This window comes from Geotrypetes seraphini, chromosome 2 (genome assembly GCF_902459505.1).
Source record: "Geotrypetes seraphini chromosome 2, aGeoSer1.1, whole genome shotgun sequence".
NCBI lineage: Eukaryota > Metazoa > Chordata > Amphibia > Gymnophiona > Dermophiidae > Geotrypetes > Geotrypetes seraphini.
The window spans coordinates 379732822-379756604 of NC_047085.1; the positions used below are offsets into that span (position 1 = coordinate 379732822).

A 23783-nucleotide genomic window follows, 5' to 3' on the forward strand; every position below is an offset into this window, starting at 1 on the left:
GTGCAGATGGAGATCGCCACACGCATGCGCCACTAGATGAGGCGATCTCTAATGCTTCCGGCTGGTGCGAGCTGTGCCGTATCAGTCGGGGGCAAAAGAACAAGAGCGGTTGCGCCGAATTATTGAAGGGAAGAGGCGGTAGTTGGACAGCCCTGGGTAAGAAGGTGGTTACTGGGAGGCTCAGCCTCATACACTCCCGTGGGAACCCTGCAGAAACTACATGCATCCCCGCAAACCCTGTTTCTTAAGTAGCTTCCCCCAGCAATAGGCCCCACAGTTTTTTGTTTTTTTTTTTCTCTCTGGCGGTCTCCCCTCCTGTGACGTAACTTCCTGTTTCCGGCAAGGCGGGATGGTTCAGAGAATGTGAATTGAATTCAGAGGGGTCGTGGTGTTGGTGAAGGGAAGGGAATGTTGGTGCACAACCTCGGATGTGAAAGTGATGCTAGGTTAGGGGGTTGAGGGAGAGAGGCCGATCGCACACATGGAGAGAAGGCAAAGACCACGGATTTGGGAGGCCGGTCCCCGAATGCGTGTAATTAGAGGGCGAGAGTAGCTGAATGCGCGTGACGTGGTATCTCTGCTAAAGAGACACTTGTGTCAATTTAAGTGAAATTTAGCTTGTTGACCCATTTATGGCCTTGGGGTGGATGGATTTTAGGAAAGAGGATTAGACTTGGGTGGATTTTGAAAACCGGGGATGAGGGATTGGTTGGAAAGAGGCTTGTTAGGAGGTGGTAGATGCTTGGGTGGGGCAATCCACTGAATTCGTTGAGGGGATAATTGCTTAGGGATTTAAACTGGATCCAAAAGCGAACTGAGAGCTAGTGAAGCTTTCTCAACCGAGGGGAAACATGATCATACTTTCATTTCCCAAAAATGAGCTTAGCTGCAATATTCTGTATTAACTCGTTTTAGACTTCCCTGCTTAATGCCCAGATAAACTTAAATTACAGTAATCTAGCTGTGCAAGCACAGTGGATTGTACCAACACTGAAAAATGTTCGTGATGAAATAGTGACCTAACCTTCCTCAACATACGCAGACTAAACAAACACTTTTTTGTCAAATAATTTTTCTGTTCATGAAATGTAAGTGAAAAAGGCTGTTTCCTCTATAATGGGGGGAGGCTTTCCCCCTCAATGGAAACGCCAACAGTTCTAAGTAAAGTGGAGGGGTTCACACACACACACACACACACTCTCGGAGTGCTTTAAAATACTGTTTGAATCCAGCGTGCTTCTGCGCGTGTTTGTCTGCCCGCAATTGTCCACACGGTTTCGTCTATGTATCGATAGGGAGAGTGTGTGAGTCTGACAGTGGGTCTATCAAAGTGTGGGATTGAAAGTGGGTCTGATGGTGGAAAGACGGGAGCCTAATTACTCCCTAGAGGAGACACAGACTTTAGTAGAGCTCTGCCTGTGTTATGAAAGTTGTGTCTTTGACCAAAGGCCACCCCATAATGTCGCCATGAAGACCTAGACCTGTATCTGCGACACCCTCCATAGTTGACCATCAGCCACTACCCATCACTATGTAAGCCCACACAGGTGACCTGTGCTCCTTAATGTTCAAGAGCTGTCATCAATGGCCTCTTAATATGAGGGCCCCCCAAAAAAAACCTTCTTGCATGCAGCCTCTTGCTATTGTCGCTGAATAAATAAGTATAATATATATTTGCTTGCCAATAATGTTATGTACCTACATCATCAAAACAGTCATGAGAAATATAATGTGCTCAGTGCCCTCATAACCCTGCATATGTTTGACTGGTGGAATCAAAGGCCTGTCACCTAAACCCATTCTCCACAATGTTTTTCTTGCAGGCGCTTTAGCGTCTATAGAGACCTAGAATCCCTCAGGCAGAGGTACAGGAGGGTGAATCGTGACATAAGAATAGCCTTACTGGGTCAGACCAATAGTCCATCAAGCCCAGTAGCCCGTTCTCATGGTGGCCAATCCAGGTCACTAGTACCTGGCCAAAACCCAAGGTGTAGCGCTATTCCATGCTACCTATACAGGGCAAGCAGTGGCTTCCCCCATGTCTTTCTTAATAACAGACTATGGACTTTTCCTCCAGAAACTTATCCAAACCTTTCTTAAAACCAGTTACGCTGTCCGCTCTTACCATATCCTCTGGCAACACGTTACAGAGTTTAACTATTCTTTGAGTGAAAAATATTTCCTCCTATTGGTTTTAAAAGTATTTCCCTGTAACTTCATCGAGTGTCCCCCAGTCTTTGTAATTTTTGACGGAGTGAAAAATCGATCTACTTGTACCCGATCTACTCCACTCAGGATTTTGTAGACTTCTATCATATCTCCCCTCAGCTGTCTCTTACAAGCAGAAGAGCCTTAATTGTTTTAGTCTTTCCTCATACGAGAGGAGTTCCATCCCATTTACCATCTTGGTCACTCTTCTTTGAACCTTTTCTAACGTCACTATATCTTTCCTGAGACAAGGAGACCAGAATTGAACGCAATACTCTAGATGAGGTCGTACCATGGAGCGATACGGGGCATTATGACATTCTTAATCTTGTTAACTATCCCTTTTTTAATGATTCCTAGCATCCTGTTTGCTTTTTTGGCCACCACCGCACATTGGGCGGAAGATTTCATCAAATTGTCTACAATGATCCCCAGATCCTTTTCTTGGGCGCTAATCCCCAAGGTGGACCCTAGCATCCGGTAACTGTGATTCAGGTTATTCTTCCCAATGTGCATCACTTTGCATTTGTCCACATTAAATTTCATCTGCCATCTTCCAATTTCCTAAGGTCTGCCCTCATCCGGTGCACAAGACACAGCCTCATATACCAACAGAAATCCTCTCCCCCGCCGCAGTAACTCTACAACTGGCCAGTTCTCCTATCATGACTTAGATGTGATGCTCCTACCTCTTCTCTGCACATATCCCCAGGACTTTCAACAATGAGATGACATGGGAAGAATTTTGGCAGGGGGGGGGGGAAGGAAGGCATATATGCACAGTACCCATTGGTTATAATTCTCTGGTACAATCATATTGTTCATTGCTGCAATATTTTATCTAAAATTTCCATGTAAATGTCTTGTTAAATTACAGCAAAAAACCTCCCAAACCCCAAGAAAAGGAACTAGACAAGAGAGAGAGACAAAAGCAGAGACGGCTCAACTACATTCACCAACCTATCAATAATGTTTAAGATGTAAGTAGATTAAACGGGAGAGCCCTCAGTAACACAGCCACCCACCGGAGAACCAGTGGAAAAGACTGTCACGTGGCTTACACCCAAACGAGTGTTAACTGTGAAACATCCCCGGGCTCTACTCTGTATTTTTTATAATAAAGTGCACCCAACAGTGCTAAGTGTGAAAAAAGATATACATAAATCATATATCTTTTTTCACACTTAGCACTGTTGGGTGCACTTTATTATAAAATTTTTTTATTTTGGATAAGTTTCTGCCCCTTGTCCAGGGGGCCAAAAACGTCCAAGTCCAGCCAAGCAAAAAACAACAGGAAGTACTTAGCTTCTCCGTGAAGACAAACAGCCAGCAAAGATATTCTTTGTCCAACGGGACTCCGTTTCGGGGGTGCACACCCCCTTCTTCAGGAACAGCTGGGCTGCGCTGTGACCATCCAAATCATCCGGCACAGCAAGGATTGACAAAGCAGGAAATGGCACTGAACCGAACAGAACGCCTCCAATTTAAACAGCAGACCCAAAAGGTAATTGGACTAGAGCAGAAAGAAAACACCTGACTCCAGAGAACTTCAAAGAGACCAGAAAAACACGGCCCGGAGTTCAGCTGAAAAAATGAACTGCAAAAAAATTCCAATCAAAAATAAAGCAAAAATAACTTTTGGAAAACAATAAATTAAAAAGTATGTTGCCATTTAATATAGTCATTATGTCCCATAGGAGCTAATGCTTGGAGCTCAAAAATCCAATATTGCTCCCTCTGTTGTAACCACAACACTTTATCTCCCTGATGACTCTCATAAACCTGTTCAATGATAGACCAACGTAAATCCGGGGATACCCTTATCCACTGATCAATTGGAGGTGTTGAATAAGGGGCTCTCGTTCGTTCCATCTATGCGGTATGACGCCTTCACTACACGTTGCAATATTGAACGATTCATCAGATCTCTCCAAATCAGGTTGTTTTTTCAGAAGCAACCTGACGTGGAAGATCCATCTATTTTCATAGAAACATAGAAATAGACGGCAGATAAGGGCCCACGGCCCATCTAGTCTGCCCACCCTAATGTCCCTCCCCTACCTTTGCCCTGTGAAGAGATCCCATGTGCCGATCCCATTTGGCCTTAAAATCAGGCACGCTGCTGGCCTCAATCACCTGTAGTGGAAGACTATTCCAGCGATCAACCACTCTTTCAGTGAAAAAGAATTTCCTGGTGTCACCTCGTAGTTTCCCGCCCCTGATTTTCAACGGATGCCCTCTTGTTGTCGTGGGACCCTTGAAAAAGAAGATATCTTCCTCCGCCTCGATGCGGCCCCTAAGATACTTGAACGTCTCGATCATGTCCCCCCTCTCTCTGCGCTCCTCGAGCGAGTATAGCTGTAATTTGTCAAGCCGTTTATCATATGGTAGATCCTTGAGTCCCGAGACCATCCGGGTGGCCATTCTTTGCACCGACTCCAGTCTCAGCACATCCTTGCGATAATGCGGCCTCCAGAATTGCACACAGTATTCCAGGTGGGGCCTCACCATGGATCTATACAATGGCATAATGACTTCCGCCTTACGACTGACGAAACCCCTTCGTATGCAGCCCATGATTTGTCTTGCCTTGGACGAAGCCTGCTCCACTTGATTGGCAGACTTCATGTCCTCACTGACGATTACCCCCAAGTCTCGTTTTGCTACCGTTTTTGCTAGGATCTCGCCATTAAGGGTATAAGACTTGCATGGATTCTGACTGCCCAGGTGCATAACTTTGCATTTTTTGGCATTGAAGTTGAGTTGCCATGTCCTAGACCATCGCTCCAGTAGGAGTAGGTCGTGCATCATGACCTCCCTCCAAATAGCTTCCGCCAGGACCCCTGGATCCTGCCCTTCACACTTTCAGAGAGCTTATTTTGAGAGATTTACATGCTTTAGAGAGCACCCTCAGTAGTAAAACACGGAGGTATTCCAACTTGACTGCTCGGGAACGTGCTGCTTTATTAGCTTTAGGAAGAGACACCCAGCATATCATTAAACCGGCGGATAAGGGGGGCTCGATAGTCGTCTTGAATAAGCAACAATACACCACTGAAGTGTACAAACATTTGGCTGACACTCGTTACTATTCTAGGTTGTCTGGGGACCCCACTGATTCCCTTATTAGTACCATCGCATCCATCGTGGATAAGGCCTATGACGAAGGACAACTTACGGGAGCTGAAAAAAGATTTCTCAAATTGCCGTCCCCGTGCCGCCCGACGTTCTATATTGTTCCCAAGGTTCACAAGAACGTGAATCCCCCACCGGGTAGACCCATAGTGTCTCTTAGAGGCACTGTCCTGGAACCTTTGTCCAAATTCATTGATTGGTTTCTTAAACCTCAAGTTACAAAAGCTAGGTCTTACTTGAAAGACACCACCCATTTTTTGTCAAGTATTGCCCAGATTACGGACGTTTGCGATACTTACCTTTTAGTCACCATGGATTTAGAATCCTTATATTCCAACATACCACAAAATGCTGCTCTTGAATTAATTTCCAGGATTTTTATGCAGGATATTCACCATGAGCGCATTAGAGCGGATTTACTTATCCAACTGGCGAGCTAGTTTTGAATCATAACTATTTTCAATTTGACCATCAGTTTTTTTTGCAGACACATGGCATTGCCATGGGCACCGCAGCGGCCCCCAGCATGGCTAATCTATACGTTTCCCGGTTTGAGGAAACCCACTTGTATCCATCTCAGTGGTTTGCTTATATTAAAGTCTGGTATAGATTTATTGACGATGTTTTTTGTATCTGGATGGGCCCTCCAGAATTGTTAGTGCATTTTGTGGATTGGCTCAATACGTTGGACATAAACTTGAGATTCACTATGACATCTGATCAACATCAAATAGCTTTTTTGGACGTATGGGTCCAGAAGTCCAACCAAACTCTAACCACCACTGTCTACAGAAAAACGGTGGAGGTCAATAACTATTTAAGCTACACCAGTTGTCATCCCACTAAGCTTAAACAATCCCTTCCTATAAGCCAGTTCCTCCGTATTCGGAGGTTATGTACAGACACTGATGAGTTCCGCATCCAAGCCCGGAAATTATATCACAGATTTAGAGAGCGAGGATATCCGCATCGTGTTCTGCAGAATGCATATCACAGAGCCCTTTATGCCAACCGGGCCTTATTACTGTCCTCTACTTCTCCTCAAAAAGAGGTTAAAACAGTCTGTGTATTGTCGTATTCTGATCAAGCGGCCACTGTTGCTCAAAGCATCAAAAAGCACTGGCATATTCTCCAGCTTCATTCCATCTTTCATGAACCTCCCTGCATTGCATATTCTCGTGCCAAAAATGTTGCAGACTATGTGGTTCATTCCAGATATATCGCTGAACACAACCATAAGATCCAAGAGGGACACCATTCAAGATGCAGTGATACTTGTGACTTGTGCAGGGTTACTATTGAAGGTAATATATGGCAACATCCTAAGACTCTTAAGACATATGCTCTCAAATCTGTCACCACATGTAGTTCTATGTGGGTGATATATGTTATTACATGCTCTTGTCGTATGGTATATGTGGGCCGTACTCAAAGAAAAATTAAAACACGTCTCATTGAGCACCGCTCACGTATTAATACCCGGTCAATGAATTCTCCGCTGGTGCCTCATTGTATCCAGTTGGGACATACCTTTCAGGATTTACGTTGGTCTATCATTGAACAGGTTTATGAGAGTCATCAGGGAGATAAAGTGTTGTGGTTACAACGGAGGGAGCAATATTGGATTTTTGAGCTCCAAGCGTTAGCTCCTATGGGACATAATGACTATATTGAATGGCAACATACTTTTTAATTTATTGTTTTCCAAAAGTTATTTTTGCTTTATTTTTGATTGGAATTTTTTTGCAGTTCATTTTTTCAGCTGAACTCCGGGCCGTGTTTTTCTGGTCTCTTTGAAGTTCTCTGGAGTCAGGTGTTTTCTTTCTGCTCTAGTCCAATTACCTTTTGGGTCTGCTGTTTAAATTGGAGGCGTTCTGTTCGGTTCAGTGCCATTTCCTGCTTTGTCAATCCTTGCTGTGCCGGATGATTTGGATGGTCACAGCGCAGCCCAGCTGTTCCTGAAGAAGGGGGTGTGCACCCCCGAAACGGAGTCCCGTTGGACAAAGAATATCTTTGCTGGCTGTTTGTCTTCACGGAGAAGCTAAGTACTTCCTGTTGTTTTTTGCTTGGCTGGACTTGGACGTTTTTGGCCCCCTGGACAAGGGGCAGAAACTTATCCAAAATAAAAATTTTTTATAATAAAGTGCACCCAACAGTGCTAAGTGTGAAAAAAGATATACATAAATAAAAAAAAACACACTTTACCATTCACTATAATTATAATTTTTTTGATTTATGTATATCTTTTTTCACACTTAGCACTGTTGGGTGCACTTTATTATTAAAAATACGGAGTAGAGCCCGGGGATGTTTCACAGTTAACACTCGTTTGGGTGTAAGCCACGTGACAGTCTTTTCCACTGGTTCTCCGGTGGGTGGCTGTGTTACTGAGGGCTCTCCCGTTTAATCTACTTACATCTTAAACATTATTGATAGGTTGGTGAATGTAGTTGAGCCGTCTCTGCTTTTGTCTCTCTCCCTTGTCTAGTTCCTTTTCTTGGGGTTTGGGAGGTTTTTTGCTGTAATTTAACAAGACATTTACATGGAAATTTTAGATAAAATGTTGCAGCAATGAACAATATGATTGTACCAGAGAATTATAACCAATGGGTACTGTGCATATATGCCTTCCTTCCCCCCCCCTGCCAAAATTCTTCCCATGTCATCTCATTGTTGAAAGTCCTGGGGATATGTGCAGAGAAGAGGTAGGAGCATCACATCTAAGTCATGATAGGAGAACTGGCCAGTTGTAGAGTTACTGCGGCGGGGGAGAGGATTTCTGTTGGTATATGAGGCTGTGTCTTGTGCACCGGATGAGGGCAGACCTTAGGAAATTGGAAGATGGCAGATGGAATTTAATGTGGACAAATGCAAAGTGATGCACATTGGGAAGAATAACCTGAATCACAGTTACCGGATGCTAGGGTCCACCTTGGGGATTAGCGCCCAAGAAAAGGATCTGGGGATCATTGTAGACAATTTGATGAAATCTTCCGCCCAATGTGCGGTGGTGGCCAAAAAAGCAAACAGGATGCTAGGAATCATTAAAAAAGGGATAGTTAACAAGATTAAGAATGTCATAATGCCCCGTATCGCTCCATGGTACGACCTCATCTAGAGTATTGCGTTCAATTCTGGTCTCCTTGTCTCAGGAAAGATATAGTGACGTTAGAAAAGGTTCAAAGAAGAGCGACCAGGATGGTAAATGGGATGGAACTCCTCTCGTATGAGGAAAGACTAAAACGATTAAGGCTCTTCTGCTTGTAAGAGACAGCTGAGGGGAGATATGATAGAAGTCTACAAAATCCTGAGTGGAGTAGATCGGGTACAAGTGGATTGATTTTTCACTCCGTCAAAAATTACAAAGACTGGGGGACACTCGATGAAGTTACAGGGAAATACTTTTAAAACCAATAGGAGGAAATATTTTTCACTCAAAGAATAGTTAAACTCTGTAACGTGTTGCCAGAGGATATGGTAAGAGCGGACAGCATAACAGGTTTTAAGAAAGGTTTGGATAAGTTTCTGGAGGAAAAGTCCATAGTCTGTTATTAAGAAAGACATGGGGGAAGCCACTGCTTGCCCTGTATAGGTTAACAAATAAAGAACCTCCCTCACCCCAAGAAGTCTACAAAGATTAGGGGAAAGAGATGAAATCCAACTCCAAACTGAAATAAGAAATACTCTATAAATTAAGAGTATTAAACGGACAAGCCCTCAGTCACACAGCAACCTCTGGAATCTCTAGGGAAAAGCTGTCGCGGGTTTACACCCAGAAAGGTGTTAACTGCGAAACATCCCCGGGCTTGCTCCGGATAATATTTCTAGTGCCTAAATAGTGCAAATGTGCAATGTGTGAAAAAACTCAAATGAAAAAAACACACATTATCAAAATAAAGAAGGAATTCATCTCTTACCCCTAAGCTGGGGGCCAAGCTGGAAAGTTAGTGTCCAAATCCAACCAAACTCAAAAATACACAGCCTGAAAGAACTTAGCTTCTCCGTGTGTAGTAGAGGTGGTGATCCACAAGCAGTAAGTAAAGTAAACGTCCAACGGACTCCGTTTCGGGGGTAAACGCCCCCTTCCTCAGGAACCGCACTGCTCAATGACTCTCAAGTTCGTAAGTAAAGCAGGAAAGAAATGGCCATTTCCTGAGGAAGGGGGCGTTTACCCCCGAAATGGAGTCCGTTGGACGTTTACTTTACTTACTGCTTGTGGATCACCACCTCTACTACACACGGAGAAGCTAAGTTCTTTCAGGCTGTGTATTTTTGAGTTTGGTTGGATTTGGACACTAACTTTCCAGCTTGGCCCCCAGCTTAGGGGTAAGAGATGAATTCCTTCTTTATTTTGATAATGTGTGTTTTTTTCATTTGAGTTTTTTCACACATTGCACATTTGCACTATTTAGGCACTAGAAATATTATCCGGAGCAAGCCCGGGGATGTTTCGCAGTTAACACCTTTCTGGGTGTAAACCCGCGACAGCTTTTCCCTAGAGATTCCAGAGGTTGCTGTGTGACTGAGGGCTTGTCCGTTTAATACTCTTAATTTATAGAGTATTTCTTATTTCAGTTTGGAGTTGGACTTCATCTCTTTCCCCTAATCTTTGTAGACTTCTTGGGGTGAGGGAGGTTCTTTATTTGTTAGCTTGTTTGTGTACCTCCTCGATTTAGGGTTCTATTTTTGTCTTGCCCTGTATAGGTAGCATGGAATAGCGCTACACCTTGGGTTTTGGCCAGGTACTAGTGACCTGGATTGGCCACCATGAGAACGGGCTACTGGGCTTGATGGACTATTGGTCTGACCCAGTAAGGCTATTCTTATGTCACGATTCACCCTCCTGTACCTCTGCCTGAGGGATTCTAGGTCTCTATAGACGCCAAAGCGCCTGCAAGAAAAACATTGTGGAGAATGGGTTTAGGTGACAGGCCTTTGATTCCACCAGTCAAACATATGCAGGGTTATGAGGGCACTGAGCACATTATATTTCTCATGACTGTTTTGATGATGTAGGTACATAACATTATTGGCAAGCAAATATATATTATACTTATTTATTCAGCGACAATAGCAAGAGGCTGCATGCAAGAAGGTTTTTTTGGGGGGGCCCTCATATTAAGAGGCCATTGATGACAGCTCTTGAACATTAAGGAGCACAGGTCACCTGTGTGGGCTTACATAGTGATGGGTAGTGGCTGATGGTCAACTATGGAGGGTGTCGCAGATACAGGTCTAGGTCTTCATGGCGACATTATGGGGTGGCCTTTGGTCATTTTGGTCAAAGACACAACTTTCATAACACAGGCAGAGCTCCACTAAAGTCTGTGTCTCCTCTAGGGAGTAATTAGGCTCCCGTCTTTCCACCATCAGACCCACTTTCAATCCCACACTTTGATAGACCCACTGTCAGACTCACACACTCTCCCTATCGATACATAGACGAAACCGTGTGGACAATTGCGGGCAGACAAACACGCGCAGAAGCACGCTGGATTCAAACAGTATTTTAAAGCACTCCGAGAGTGTGTGTGTGTGTGAACCCCTCCACTTTACTTAGAACTGTTGGCGTTTCCATTGAGGGGGAAAGCCTCCCCCCATTATAGAGGAAACAGCCTTTTTCACTTACATTTCATGAACAGAAAAATTATTTGACAAAAAAGTGTTTGTTTAGTCTGCGTATGTTGAGGAAGGTTAGGTCACTATTTCATCACGAACATTTTTCAGTGTTGGTACAATCCACTGTGCTTGCACAGCTAGATTACTGTAACTCAGTTTATCTGGGCATTAAGCAGGGAAGTCTAAAACGAGTTAATACAGAATATTGCAGCTAAGCTCATTTTTGGAAAATGAAAGTATGATCATGTTTCCCCTCGGTTGAGAAAGCTTCACTAGCTCTCAGTTCGCTTTTGGATTTAGTTTAAATGCGCATGCATAATCTTCAAGTTTCTCTATGGAATATTTGACCCTTTAGTCCCCAAAGATATAAGCTGTACATCCCTGTAAACTTTTTTGTTCTCACAATTTTTAAACTGTTTAACCACAGTCTCAACGAAATAGTAATACTATAGTTCTTACTTCTCTCATGCTTCTTTTTCTATGTACTCTAGTCTTAATTATATGTGTACCAAGTCGAGCTCCTTAAGGAGATTACCCGGCATATAAACCAAAGATTAGATTTTTCCTCTTTTTTTTTTTTTTTTTTTTTTAGGGAAAAATTAGTTACTTCTGTAATGGGAGGGGGTGTGTCCTCCTCACCCCTTCAGAGTGCTTTAAAATAGTGTTTGAATCCAGCGCGCTTACTTTTTGCACGCGATTGCCCGGCATTGGCGCAGTTTTGACTCGTCATCCTCCCTATCACACCTTTTCTTACTGCACGGTCTCTCACTCTCCTAGTCTCTCACACAGTCTCTCCTGTCTGTCACCTTACAGTCTCTCTCACACTGGCACTCTCTGAATTTCTCTCCATCACACAGTCTCACTCAGAACTCTGTTTTTTTGCTATCCAATACCAAGAACAACCACCTCCACCACAACTCCAAAATCCACCCATAAAGAATTGTGCCACATGCAGGGCTATATATGGACAAGTAGGACGCTAATCACACCTGTACAACAACATTTTGACATCATTAGGGACGTGCCAAAACAACTAATAGATGACCGTGTGTACGTCTAGAGGGAGTCACATAATCGTCAGAACTTGGACGACTTTGGACATCTTTAAAGGTCGTCCCTGTAAGTTTCCCTGTGGGACATCTATGCCTCATATAATCAAACTGTGTGTGTGAGAGCATTAGAATTCTAGATGGTTTGTTTTCTAACCAAGGCCCAGATTCACTAAAGAGAGCGACTCATTCGCTATTGGCTGATTTTCTGGCCAATTTTCAAATAGGGATTGATTCACTATCAAATTTGCATGCATATGATTTGCACTGAGGTGCAAATCATTTGCATGCACACTCACCGACTCAATCGCTCAGTGAGCGTTTGAGTCGGTGCAAAGCCCTGACAGTAGTGATAGGAGAAGCAGCCTCCTATCACTGTTATCAGGGCTTCTGCCGTTGTTGGGTTTTTTTTTCATTTGGCAAATATTTTGCATGTATTATACATGCAAAATATCTGTCCAATTAAAAAAAAGTCCCTGTCCCCCCATCGACTTTCGGGAGACGTCCAGTGGCAGACATACATGTGCATATGCACGTCCTATCGATTATACCCCTCCACGTGTTTTATGGTATGGCACCATGGTACTGGATCCAAATATTGAGAAGATACATTCAAAATCAAAATTTACGATCAGAATTGACTATGAGATTGATTGAGGAAAGAAACCAGGATATACACTACAAAACCCCCCATCATGGCTACTGTATCTGTAGCGGGCCTAAGATTTTGGAACTCAATGAAAGGGACATTAAGATTATGTGCAGACTTTATATCCTTTAAAAAATTGTTAAAGACTTGTCTATTTGTGAGAGCTACTTGATTGTTTTAAACTAGATCAGTGTTCTTCAACCACCAGTCCACGGACCAGTGCCGGTCCACAGAAATTTCCTGCCGGTCCACAGGGCCAGCACGTGCATCAGGCCCATGACAGTGTTCTTCAACCACCGGTCCACGGTGCGATCGATGCGGCGTTATCTTCGAGCCAGCTCCTACGGGCATCCTGCACCTGAACCGGAAGCCTTCTCTTTGACGTTGCAACATCAGAGGGAAGGCTTCCAGATGAGGCACGGGACGTGCAAGGTGCAATTAGTACTATTATGGGGGCGGGGTCTGGGGTGGAAATTGGGTAGAGATGGGCAGGGTCTGGCCTGCGACTTAGCCCCGTGTTCATCAACTGCCGGTCCATGGACCAATGCCGGTCCACAGAATAATTCTTTTATTTCTGCCGGTCCATAGGTGTAAAAAGATTGAAAAACACTGAACTAGATGACAGAGCAATCTCATGTGAATTGAATATTAGATGGACTTTTTATTGTGTTGCTGATGTTTTGATAAATTTGTAGTTTTACATTTTTTTATGTATCATTTGTTACCTGCTTAGGATATACTGTAAGTGGGATAGAAATTTAATAAATAAATAAATAAATCACACTATGTGGTGATCACTGAATGCTAGATGATCACCCACTATAACATCAGAAACACTTTCTCCATTCGTAAGTACTAAGTCTAGTATGGCCTCATCCTGTGTAGATTCCATTACTAACTGCTGGAATAGTTCCTCCTCTAGAGAATCCAGGACCTCCCTACTTCTAAAAGGTACTGCAATAGGAATATATAAATCAATAGCTGGTATATTAAAATCAACTTTTGGTAGTACTTCCCCTTTCACAGCTATATTTTGAATGTCTTCATTACTAAGATATGCGCATATTTACAAAATAGTGCTTAGGGATATATCTAGCATGTATACACATATACATTGATATTAGAGAATGACACGGGGACCGTTTACCGCGGTAAACTGCGGGTCACCGCAGGAATGGAGACATTTGCAACTGGTTTACCACAGGAATGGGGACAAGACCTCTCACCGCCCTGCGGGAATGGAGAGAAGACCTTTTACCACCCCGTGTCCGTGTCAGACTTGGCATCAGCTCCTCTTACGCCTATTTTCCCTTCAGGAGCCAGCCATGCCACGATGAAGACAGAAGGAACCTAAAATGAAAGCCTGAGACCAATGTGATTTTAAGAATAAAATTACCAGACAACAAAAAGGAAAAAAAAAATGTATTTTATATTTTGTGATTAAAATATTTCAGATTTGAAATATGTATCCTGCTTGATCTGGTATTAGACATAACTGGGGACCTCAAAGCTCAGGCTGTGCTTCTTTAGCTTCCAGCTGGCTTAGGGCTCTCTCTCTGACCAGGGGACAGTTGCCCTAGTTGCAGTCCCCTAACATTATTCTTGCCATGTGTGACTATTCTGTTAGCTTGATTTTTCTATGTAGCATTCTGTAGTAATTTGGTTTGTTCAGTTTTCACAATAGTGAAGGGGATATTTGTGAAAGGGAGGGGAGATGGCTTTTATTGAACCTTGCTCTGTTTTATTTGTGTTTATAAAATGACAATTGTCAGAGGAGAAGCTTCCGCCCATACACACGCGACTGCAGGGTGGCACAGGCAGGCTTTGCCGGCATCAGTTTCTTTTCTAAAGCGCCGCAAAGGTAAGTGGGAGGGAGGGAGATAGATTTGACTGGAGTTAGGGAGGGAGGGAGGGAAGGGACCACGCACCTTCTCTCCCCTAAGTTTCTTTACGCTGTGAAGGTAAGAGGGAGGGAGATTCTTGGGCCGCTGAAGGGCGGTGAGGTGGCGAGAGGGAAGGGTGGATGCTGCGTGGTCAGGATGGTGAAGGGGATGGTGGTCTGGTAACGGGGACAAATTTTTTCCCCGTGTCATTCTCTAATTGATATCCTAGACATTTATGTACACAACTGGCATATAGATATTAGTCTGAGGCTTTTTCTCCCTCTTTTTGGGTGAATGCTGTGTTTGAAGTGGGGGGTTCCCTGGTGCCACGATCACAAAATATTTTGACTCATTATATGAACATATAAATATTAGTATCTATTTAAAGAATCGCCCCCAAAGTGATTGATTTTAGCACAATAAGTTTTGAGCAGTGTTGCCAGTTGTGAAGATTTCAATCTGGCTGATGGCTGTTTGTATATCTTTCATATGTTGATGATTATCTTTTAAATAAAAAAATTCTGAAATGTAACATTTTACTAAATGGCTGAGGAGCATTTGGGCTGCAAACTCTTAATTTCCAAAGGAGACTTCTTAAATATTGATAGATAACAAAGTTTATAAGTGTCAAAGCAGCTCCTGATTGGTGAAGCCTGACTTTAGTACAGGAAGAGGCGGTCGGAGCCATACAGCGAGTGATTTCCTTCACTCGCCAGCCCTCCAGCTGCCCTCTCCTGTCTCCCCTGCCTAAAAACTATTTGCGGTTTTTTTTAAATTCGCAGGGGTTCCTGGAACATAACCCCTGTGAATGGGGGAGTACTGTATAGTGAAAATGTTAATTTTTGCATTATAATTCTCTTTTGCCAAAAATCAGAGGGTTATACTGAAAAATTAAGATCAGTTTTGAATTTAGCGACCCCCAAATCACTATAGAACACCCACTACAATTCATGCCCCAAAACCTCTGTTGCACAGTGTTATTTTCATTCAAGTGGGGGAGTAGCCTGATGTTTAAGACAGTGGGCTGGGAACCAGAGAATTTAAACACTACTTGACCCTGTTTGTGATATTGGGTAAATCACTTAATCCTCCATTTTCTTAAGTACACAAACAGGTGCAGGAAAAAATGCTTATCGTAGTTGAGTGTAAATCCCCTTAAAATGCTGAGAAAGGTATGAGCTAAATGGAAAAATAATCCCTTTAAACATTTAATACTAAGCTGTTTTGTAAGAATGGTATTTTGTGATTAATTTCTGTCCTTCAAATCTGGCACTCGGCACCCTTTGCTTCCCATAATATAACAGTAAGATGCCAGCTCATTGTTCAACAAGTGTGGATTTTATTAAAGGCTGCAGCCATAAATGTCAATTACAAACATCTTAACAATGTTCAATCGCATATCAATTTGCAACACTTAAGTTGTGTAACCTGATAAAAGAGTTATCTGGCCTCACTATTCTTCTCCCAAAAGGAGGGGGGGTGCCTTCCAAGCTGCCCCACCCTCCCATTATTCCAAATCTTTTTCCTGACTCCCATTCCATCTAAGGATGGACAAATTGATGTCAATCATTTAACATGCCACTGTCCACTAGGCCTCCTTGCTATCCAAGCAAGGAGACATACCTCTTTCACTGGTCTTATTATCTTCTTATGCAATGCTATATGTTATAACTCTTCACGTTATCACTTTATAACGTCTTCAGGTTATCAGCAATGTGACACTTTAGCTGAATGCTATGTACCCATTCACACTCTCACTGCCATATCCACCACTGCCCGAGATAGCGACCCTTCGCTTATCTCTGGCACCCCCCAATGGCTTATGGCTGTGGCCCTTCTCACATCCTAACTCTATAAAATCCTGCAATATGCTGTTAAATATATCTAACCTAATGTTGGATAGGTGAGCCCCGTCCGGGAGATAAAGGCCTGTACAGCTATCGGAGAATGGGTCAAGGGTGATGGACATAACTTTTTGCATAAACTTGTGCATCCATTTATTTATTTTTTATTTTTTTCCTGTGTGTTTTCCACAGCTTGATGGGATCTTGCACCCCTCCATACCCTCCTGGGGATGATACGAGACCATACTACTACCATATTGTGAAGTATACTGGCAAGTGTCAATCATTCTACAATTTATTTAACAATAATGCTGTTTGTAGATGTGTTATTGTTGTCCCCCAAGTGTATAATAAGGATCCGAGGGGAAGGTCAGTTTTTCTGCATCCAGAGGATGGACGGCATCAACTGGTCCCACAGCATTCCTCCCATTCCCAACCATAATATGGCTCCTTCCTTGGGTATTCCCAAATTTTCACCCATAGGTCTTGCCTGTGCTCTTCTCTGTGCACAAATGAGTGTCCGTATATCCAAATCTGTATCTAACTACTCTCGGTACCTGCAACATAGATATAGGTATATAATTAATGTACCTAAGCATTTAAACCATCTTCGGACCTAATGTAGCGCCTATAAGCATTGGACTTTCATCTGCCATGGGCCATAATTTGTTCCTTAGAAAAGTCATTGGCCACTGCTGTAGTAGCTGCTCCTATCCAAAAGGAATGCATCCTGAAGTACATGTTGGACATACCTATTTTATTCAGGCACATTCGCAGGACTTTGCAAATTGGTACTGAATGACAGGGGTGCTGACCCTGTGAAAGCTGAAATCCAATTCCTTCAGGGTAGTGTTTTTCAGAAATGCTCCCAGTTCTACACGAAGAACCCAAGATGTAGGCAGAGCTCCGAAGTCCCAATTGTGGTTGAAATGGTGGTGCAGGGATGAGGGATTTAGATTTGTTAGGAATTGGACAACCTTCTGGGAAAGAGGGAGCTTATTCTGAAAGAACTGACTCCACCTTAACCAGGATGGAACCAGGCTGCTGGCGCTAACGTTAAAAAAAGGAGAACAGCTTTTAAACTGAGATGTGGGGGAAAGCCGACATTTGCCCAGAAGCGGATGGTGCGGTGTGAGGTATCCTTGAAGGGGATACTATTCATACAGGATATTTAGGGGGTCCCAGTAGAGAACGAGTGCAATATGGCTTCAGCAGCATCCCTCTTTGGGTATCGCTTCAACCATGGGATAAGGGCTTTAAGCTTGATGAAGGTTGGAGATAGCTCTCTTAATGCCATGGCTGGTCAGTGGGAACTGGGGACCTTTGTCTCTGCCATCTCTGCATTGGGACATGGGATGGCTCTGTAGATGTAGCAGGCGTGTTTGAATTTTCAGTTGTTCTATGTACATACTCCACTATTGTATTGCCTGCAAGTTCGTCTCCTATTTTGAAATCCATACTGCCTAGAACTCCCTCCCTACCAAGTATTAAGGGGTTGCTTTCGTTCCAGCGGCCTGGATTCATTCTGAAACTGATATTGAAATCTTATCTGGCTAGAAAGGCCTATGGCTGATGTCTTGTCCAATAGGCCAAAATAGGGAGAAATTTGATACAAAAACCCTCTGTGTAAGAAAATACTTCTCTAACAATTTATCACAGAGTGTACATTGCAAAACACAATCAACAAATATATATTAAATTTTTAAAATTTTTTTATGAAGTGCTCAGACCAACCACCTTATGTGCTCAATGGGTTCAAGCAATAGTGGTACAAATGGATCATCATAGCACTTCAAAAAGTCCCATATGTCCAGAAACTTTAAATCCAAGGTAGAGCTGACGTCGGAGGGAAGGCTTGTGGGTCAGCCATGTGCAGCGTATGAATCGCTCCCTGCACATCGCCCCAATTAGCCGCTAAAGACATGGAGTGAATGCGGCTCGAACAAGTAAGGAGACCATTCTGGGACAAAGGGAGAAAGGGGCTAGAAGGAGCATTAGAGGCATTAATGGCTGGTTATACTAGGAGAAGCTATGCTGTAATGTCCAGTTCCCCCGACTTTAAGAAAGTTTGGCGAAACGCATCGGGAAGGGGAATGGACTTTGAATAAACTAAGTCTATTATTTATTATATTTATATAAAGTAATTTAAATAAGTAAATAATTGGGAAATAGTACTTGGAATCATGAAGAATCCTACCACCTGTATCTATCGATAAGGGTGGATATACTGTTGTAAAGAAACTGGACTAAGAAAGAATTTATAAAACATTGATATATTATCTAGCGCTACTATACTAAGTTGGAGTAAACTGTTTTGGTGTAAAGAGTGAGATTCTATTTATTTATATATACTATAAATATTGAAAGATGGTTCAGGAGCATTGGAGGGGCATGATTCTGCGACAACAGCTGGAAGGCAGGGGTGGGGCATGAACTCGACGCAGAAGGGAGGAGAAATGAAAATGGGACGAGGGAGGGAGGAAGGGGGCAGTAATTTGAGACATAGGAGGGAGGGAATAGAAAGGGAGAATTGTTGGGCATGAGTGAGTGAGATGGAAAGAGATGGTGGTACATGGGGAAAGGAAGAAAGAGGAAAATTGGACATAGAGAGAAGAGAGATAGAGATGTACGGGGAAGAGAAAGATGAGGGAGAAATGTTGGATATGGTGATGGAGAGGGAACAGAAGGACAGAGTGAAGGGTATTCAAGGGGGGGGAGAAATATTGGACATAGTGATGGAGGGAGAGATGTGGCATGGTTACTGGATGTTAGCATCCAAGAAAAGGATCTGGATGTTGTCATAGACAATATGATGAAACCTTCCACCCAATGTGTGGCGGTGGCCAGAAAAGCAAACAATGCTAGGAATTATTAAAAAAGGGATGATTAACAAGACTGTTATAATGCCCCTGTATGGTGCGACCTCATCTGGATTTCAATTCTGATATCCTTATCTCAAGAAAGATATAGTGGCGCTAGAAAAGGTTCAAAGAAGAGCGACCAAAATGATAAAGGAGATGGAACTCCTCTCGTATGAGGAAAAATTAAAAAGGTTAGGGCTCTTCAGCTTGGAAACGAGACAGCTGAGGGGAGATATGATTGAAGTCTACAAAATCCTGAGTGGTGTAGATCGGGTACAAGTGGATCGATTTTTCACTCCATCAAACATTACAAAGACTAGGGGACATTCGATGAAATTACAGGGAAATACTTTTAAAACCAATAGGAGGAAATATTTTTTCACTCAAATAGTTAAGCTCTGAAACACATTGCCAGAGGTTGTTGAGAAAGACAGTATGCCAGTAAGAAGGAGCTTGACTGAATGTGTGTGGAGACACTGACCTGAAATAAGGGGTAGCGAGTAAAAATTGAGGAAGAGTTAACAAAGTCCAGGGATATTTTCTCATTTAACCTGTAACCATTGAACAGCAATAAGTATAAGAGAGGGAGGTGAAAGTTGTTTCAAAGAAGGTGGACTCCATGTAGAGAGTACAGAAGGCTCCTGGATTTAAGAAGCTGCAGCTTCCGCTGCATTCCATGGTTGTCAAATCCACTCAAGGATCATGCCTTTACTCCCTGAGGCTGGGATGTTGTTTCAAGGTTCAATGCTCATTTCTTGCATTCAGTGTTAACTTGAATAATGTGGTGTACAGTTTTTGAATATTCTGCCTCCTAAGCAGGCTGCTGAACTTTGTCAGCTAGCAACTAAGCAGAAGGAATGTTGAAAGCACATAGCTCAAGCAACTTTTGAAGATTTTTGATGTGGCATCCAGACTTTCTGCCCTAGGTATTGGTGTGTGTATTCTCTCATGGCTGTGATGGCGATAATTGTATTAAGCAGGATATCAGGAGAGGCCCATAACCCAATGTATGAGACGCCCTTTAACTGGGAACCTGAAAAGACACTAATCTAAAATAATAAAATGCTAGCCGCGCATGCGCACTCAACTGCGTGCTTCTGTAATCCCTGTTCCGTGAGATGTAGGTCCGTGGCTTTGCAGGAGTGCGCTTGCGCAAGTTCCCAGCCTTACTTAAGTTTCCAGCAACTACCACTCGCTGCTAGCGCTGGACTTCCTGCTCTCCGTGTCGGCTCCTCTCACCCTACCTCGCACTTAAACTGCTGTTGTGAGACATGTCAGGCGGGGATCGACAGAGGAGCCGCGGCACCTTTTCAAACCCTCCCCAGCACTGCCGCCATCATTGCTAAGTTTTTAAAGTTTGGAAAAGCCATCGGCCCTGAAGTATGCAGGTGGCATACTTCACGGCCAATGGCTTTTCAAACCGCCCCCCCCCCCCCAGCACCGCCGCCATGGTTGGTAAATTTTTTGTTGTTTTTTTTTAAACCTGGTAGTCCAGTGGTATCCCTACCTCGCTCTCGCGGCTGCTAACGCTGGAGGGAGCTTTGTTGTTAAGGCCTGGTTTCTTCGGGCAGCAGCAGCATTTAAAATTCGCTGCTGTTCCGACTTCAGGCCTTACTCTCTGGCGGGTCCTGCCTACTTCCTGTTTTCATTAAGACAGGACCGGCTAGAGAGGAAGACCTGAAGCCTGGCAACAGCAATGAATTATGAATGCTGCTGCTGCCCGATGAAGTTCAAGGAGGAAAGGGAGCAGAAGGGGAGAGAATGGCTTAGAGGGAAGAAGACATGGCAGGGCATGCAGGGAAGGAGGAAGGTATGCCACACCAAGTGAAAAGGAAGAGGGAAAGGAAGGAGGAGATGCCATATGGAACAGAGAGAGAGAGAAGGCGGACACTGGATGGAAAGAGAAGAGAGGGCAGTGAATGGAAGGGGAAAAACAAGAGGGTGAACAGTAGATAAAAGGGGTGAGAGAGGGAGACAGACACTGAATGGAAGTGTGGGGGAGAGTAGGGACAGCCGCTGAATGGAAGTCTGAGGGACAGGGGGAGCAGACGTTGGAAAGAAGTGGGGAGAGAAAGAAAGACAGATAGTAGGAGGGAGGGAGACAGAAAGGAAAGAAAAAAGAGACGGGCAGGGAGAGAGAAAGAAAGAAAGACAGCGGCAGAGAGAGAAAGAAATAAAGAAAGACAGACAAACATATATTCTAGCACCCGTTAATGTAACAGGCTTAAAGACTAGTATAGAAACATAGAAAAAGCGGCAGAAAAGGGCCATAGCCCACCAAGTCTGCCCATTCCAAGTATCCCCCCCCTGATTTTACTCCCTTAAAGATCCCACGTGAGTATCCCATTTTTTCTTAAAATCCATTACGCTACTGGCCTTTATCACCTGGGATGGGAGTCTGTTCCAATGATCCACCACTCTTTCGGTGAAGAAGTACTTCCTGGGATCACCATGAAACTTCCCTCCCCTGATTTTCAGCGGATGCCCTCTGGTGGTTGAGGGTCCCATGAGCCAGAAGATATCATCTTCTGACTCGATGCGTCCCATGATGTACTTATACGTTTCAATCATATCTCCCCGTTCTCTTCTTTCCTCAAGTGAGTACAGCCGCAACTTCTTTAGTCTTTCTTCATACGTGAGATCCTTGAGCCCCATGACCATCCTGGTGGCCGTTCGCTGGACCGACTCGATCCTCAGCACGTCCTTTCGGTAGTGTGGGCTCCAAAACTGAACACAGTACTCTAAGTGAGGCCTCACCATGGCTCTGTACAACGGCATCATAACCTCAGGTCTCCTGCTGACGAAACCTCTACAGATACACCCCATTTGTCTTGCCCTGGAGGAAGCCTTCTCCACTTGATTGGCAACCTTCATGACCTCGCTAATGATCACTCCTAGATCGCGTTCCGCCGTGGTCCTAACCAAGGTCTCACCATTTAGTACATAAGTTCTACGTGGGTTTCTCCTGCCCAAGTGCATTATCTTGCATTTTTTAGCATTGAAGCCTAGCTGCCAAGTTTTTGACCATTGTTCCAGCAGCAGTAGGTCATGTGTCATATTATCAGGTGATAAGCCACTGCCTACTATGTTACAAAGTTTGGCATCGTCGGCGAACAATGATACCCTTCCTCTAAGTTCTTTCGTCATATCTCTTATGAATAAATTGAATAGAATCGGACCCAGGACCGATCCCTGCGGCACTCCACTGATCACGTCCGATGCTTTGGATGGGATACCGTTTACCACCACCTTCTGAAGTCTACCGCTCAGCCAATCCCCAACCCATGTAGTTAGAATGTCTCCTAATCCCATCGATTTCAGCTTGTTCAGTAATCTTCGATGAGGGACGCTATCAAATGCTTTACTGAAGTCCAAATATACCACGTCCAGTGACTTTCTGGCGTCCAGTTGTCTGGTAACCCAGTCGAAAAAGCTAATCAGATTAGATTGGCAGGATCTACCCCGGGTGAACCCGTGTTGGTGTGGATCACGCAGTTTTTCTTTGTCTAGGATTGTGTCAATATTCTGTTTGATCAGTGTTTCCATGAGTTTACACACTATAGACGTGAGACTCACTGGTCTGTAGTTTGCTGTCTCTGTCCTGCAGCCCTTTTTGTGGAGTGGGATTACGTTGGCTGTTTTCCAGTCTAAGGGGACCCTTCCTGTGCTTAGGGAAAGATTGAAAAGAACAGATAATGGTTCTGCCTGGACTTCCCTTAACTCCCTGAGCATTCTGGGGTGTAGGTTATCCGGCCCCATGGCTTTGTTTACTTTGAGTCTTGAAAGTTCGCCGTAGACACTACTGGGCGTAAATTCGAAATCTTGAAACGGGTCTCTTCGGTTATCTCCCGTCTGCAGCTGTGGACCAGCTCCCGGCGCTTCGCGGGTGAACACTGAACAGAAGTATTGGTTTAATAATTCTGCCTTCTCAGAGTCTGATTCTGCAAAGTTACCGTCCGATTGTTTCAGGCGTACTATCCCATCTTTGTTTCTTTTCCTGTCACTAATATAGCTGAAGAAAGATTTATCCCCTTTCTTAATTTTCCGTGCTAGCTCTTCCTCCATTCGGAGTTTGGCCTCTCTGACTGCTGTTTTGACAGCTTTGGATATGTCTAGATAATCCTCTTTTGCCCCCTCTCTGCCTAAATGTTTGCAGGCGATAAAAGCGCCTTTTTTCTGTTTAACTAGGTCTGAAATTTCTTTACTGAACCATTGGGGTCTTTTGTTTCTCCTGCGTTTACTTACTGTCTTTATGTATCGGTCTGTTGCTACGTGTAGTATGGACTTCAGAGACGACCACATATCCTCTACATTGTCAGTTTTTGCTTGTTTATGTAGCTCCTGATGGACGAAATCTCCCATGCGGTTGAAGTCTGTGCCTCTAAAGTTGAGAACCCTTGTTGCTGTGTTTGTTTTTGGGAAACCTTTCTTGAGGTTGAGCCATACCATATTATGGTCGCTGGAGGCCAGTGTGTCTCCTACTGAGACTTCCGTGACGCTATCTCCGTTGGTGAGAACTAGGTCTAGTAACGCCT

At 43.8% G+C, this 23783-nt stretch overlaps 1 protein-coding gene across 3 annotated transcripts in view; it reads left to right on the forward strand.

Annotated features, from left to right (window-relative positions):
* ABITRAM (actin binding transcription modulator) overlaps window positions 1-23783 on the forward strand; it is a 61141-nt gene continuing 37358 nt past the window's right edge. For 2 of the 3 annotated variants that reach the window (XM_033930658.1, XM_033930657.1), the window contains exons 1-2: window positions 1-156; window positions 16580-16659. Coding sequence is in view for 1 of the 3 variants with exons in the window: in XM_033930657.1 (XP_033786548.1) it covers window positions 16584-16659 (76 nt within the window). In the remaining 2 variants the exon portion in view is untranslated. The remainder of the gene's footprint in view (window positions 157-16579; window positions 16660-23783) is intronic. The other variant, XM_033930659.1, reaches the window with a different exon arrangement.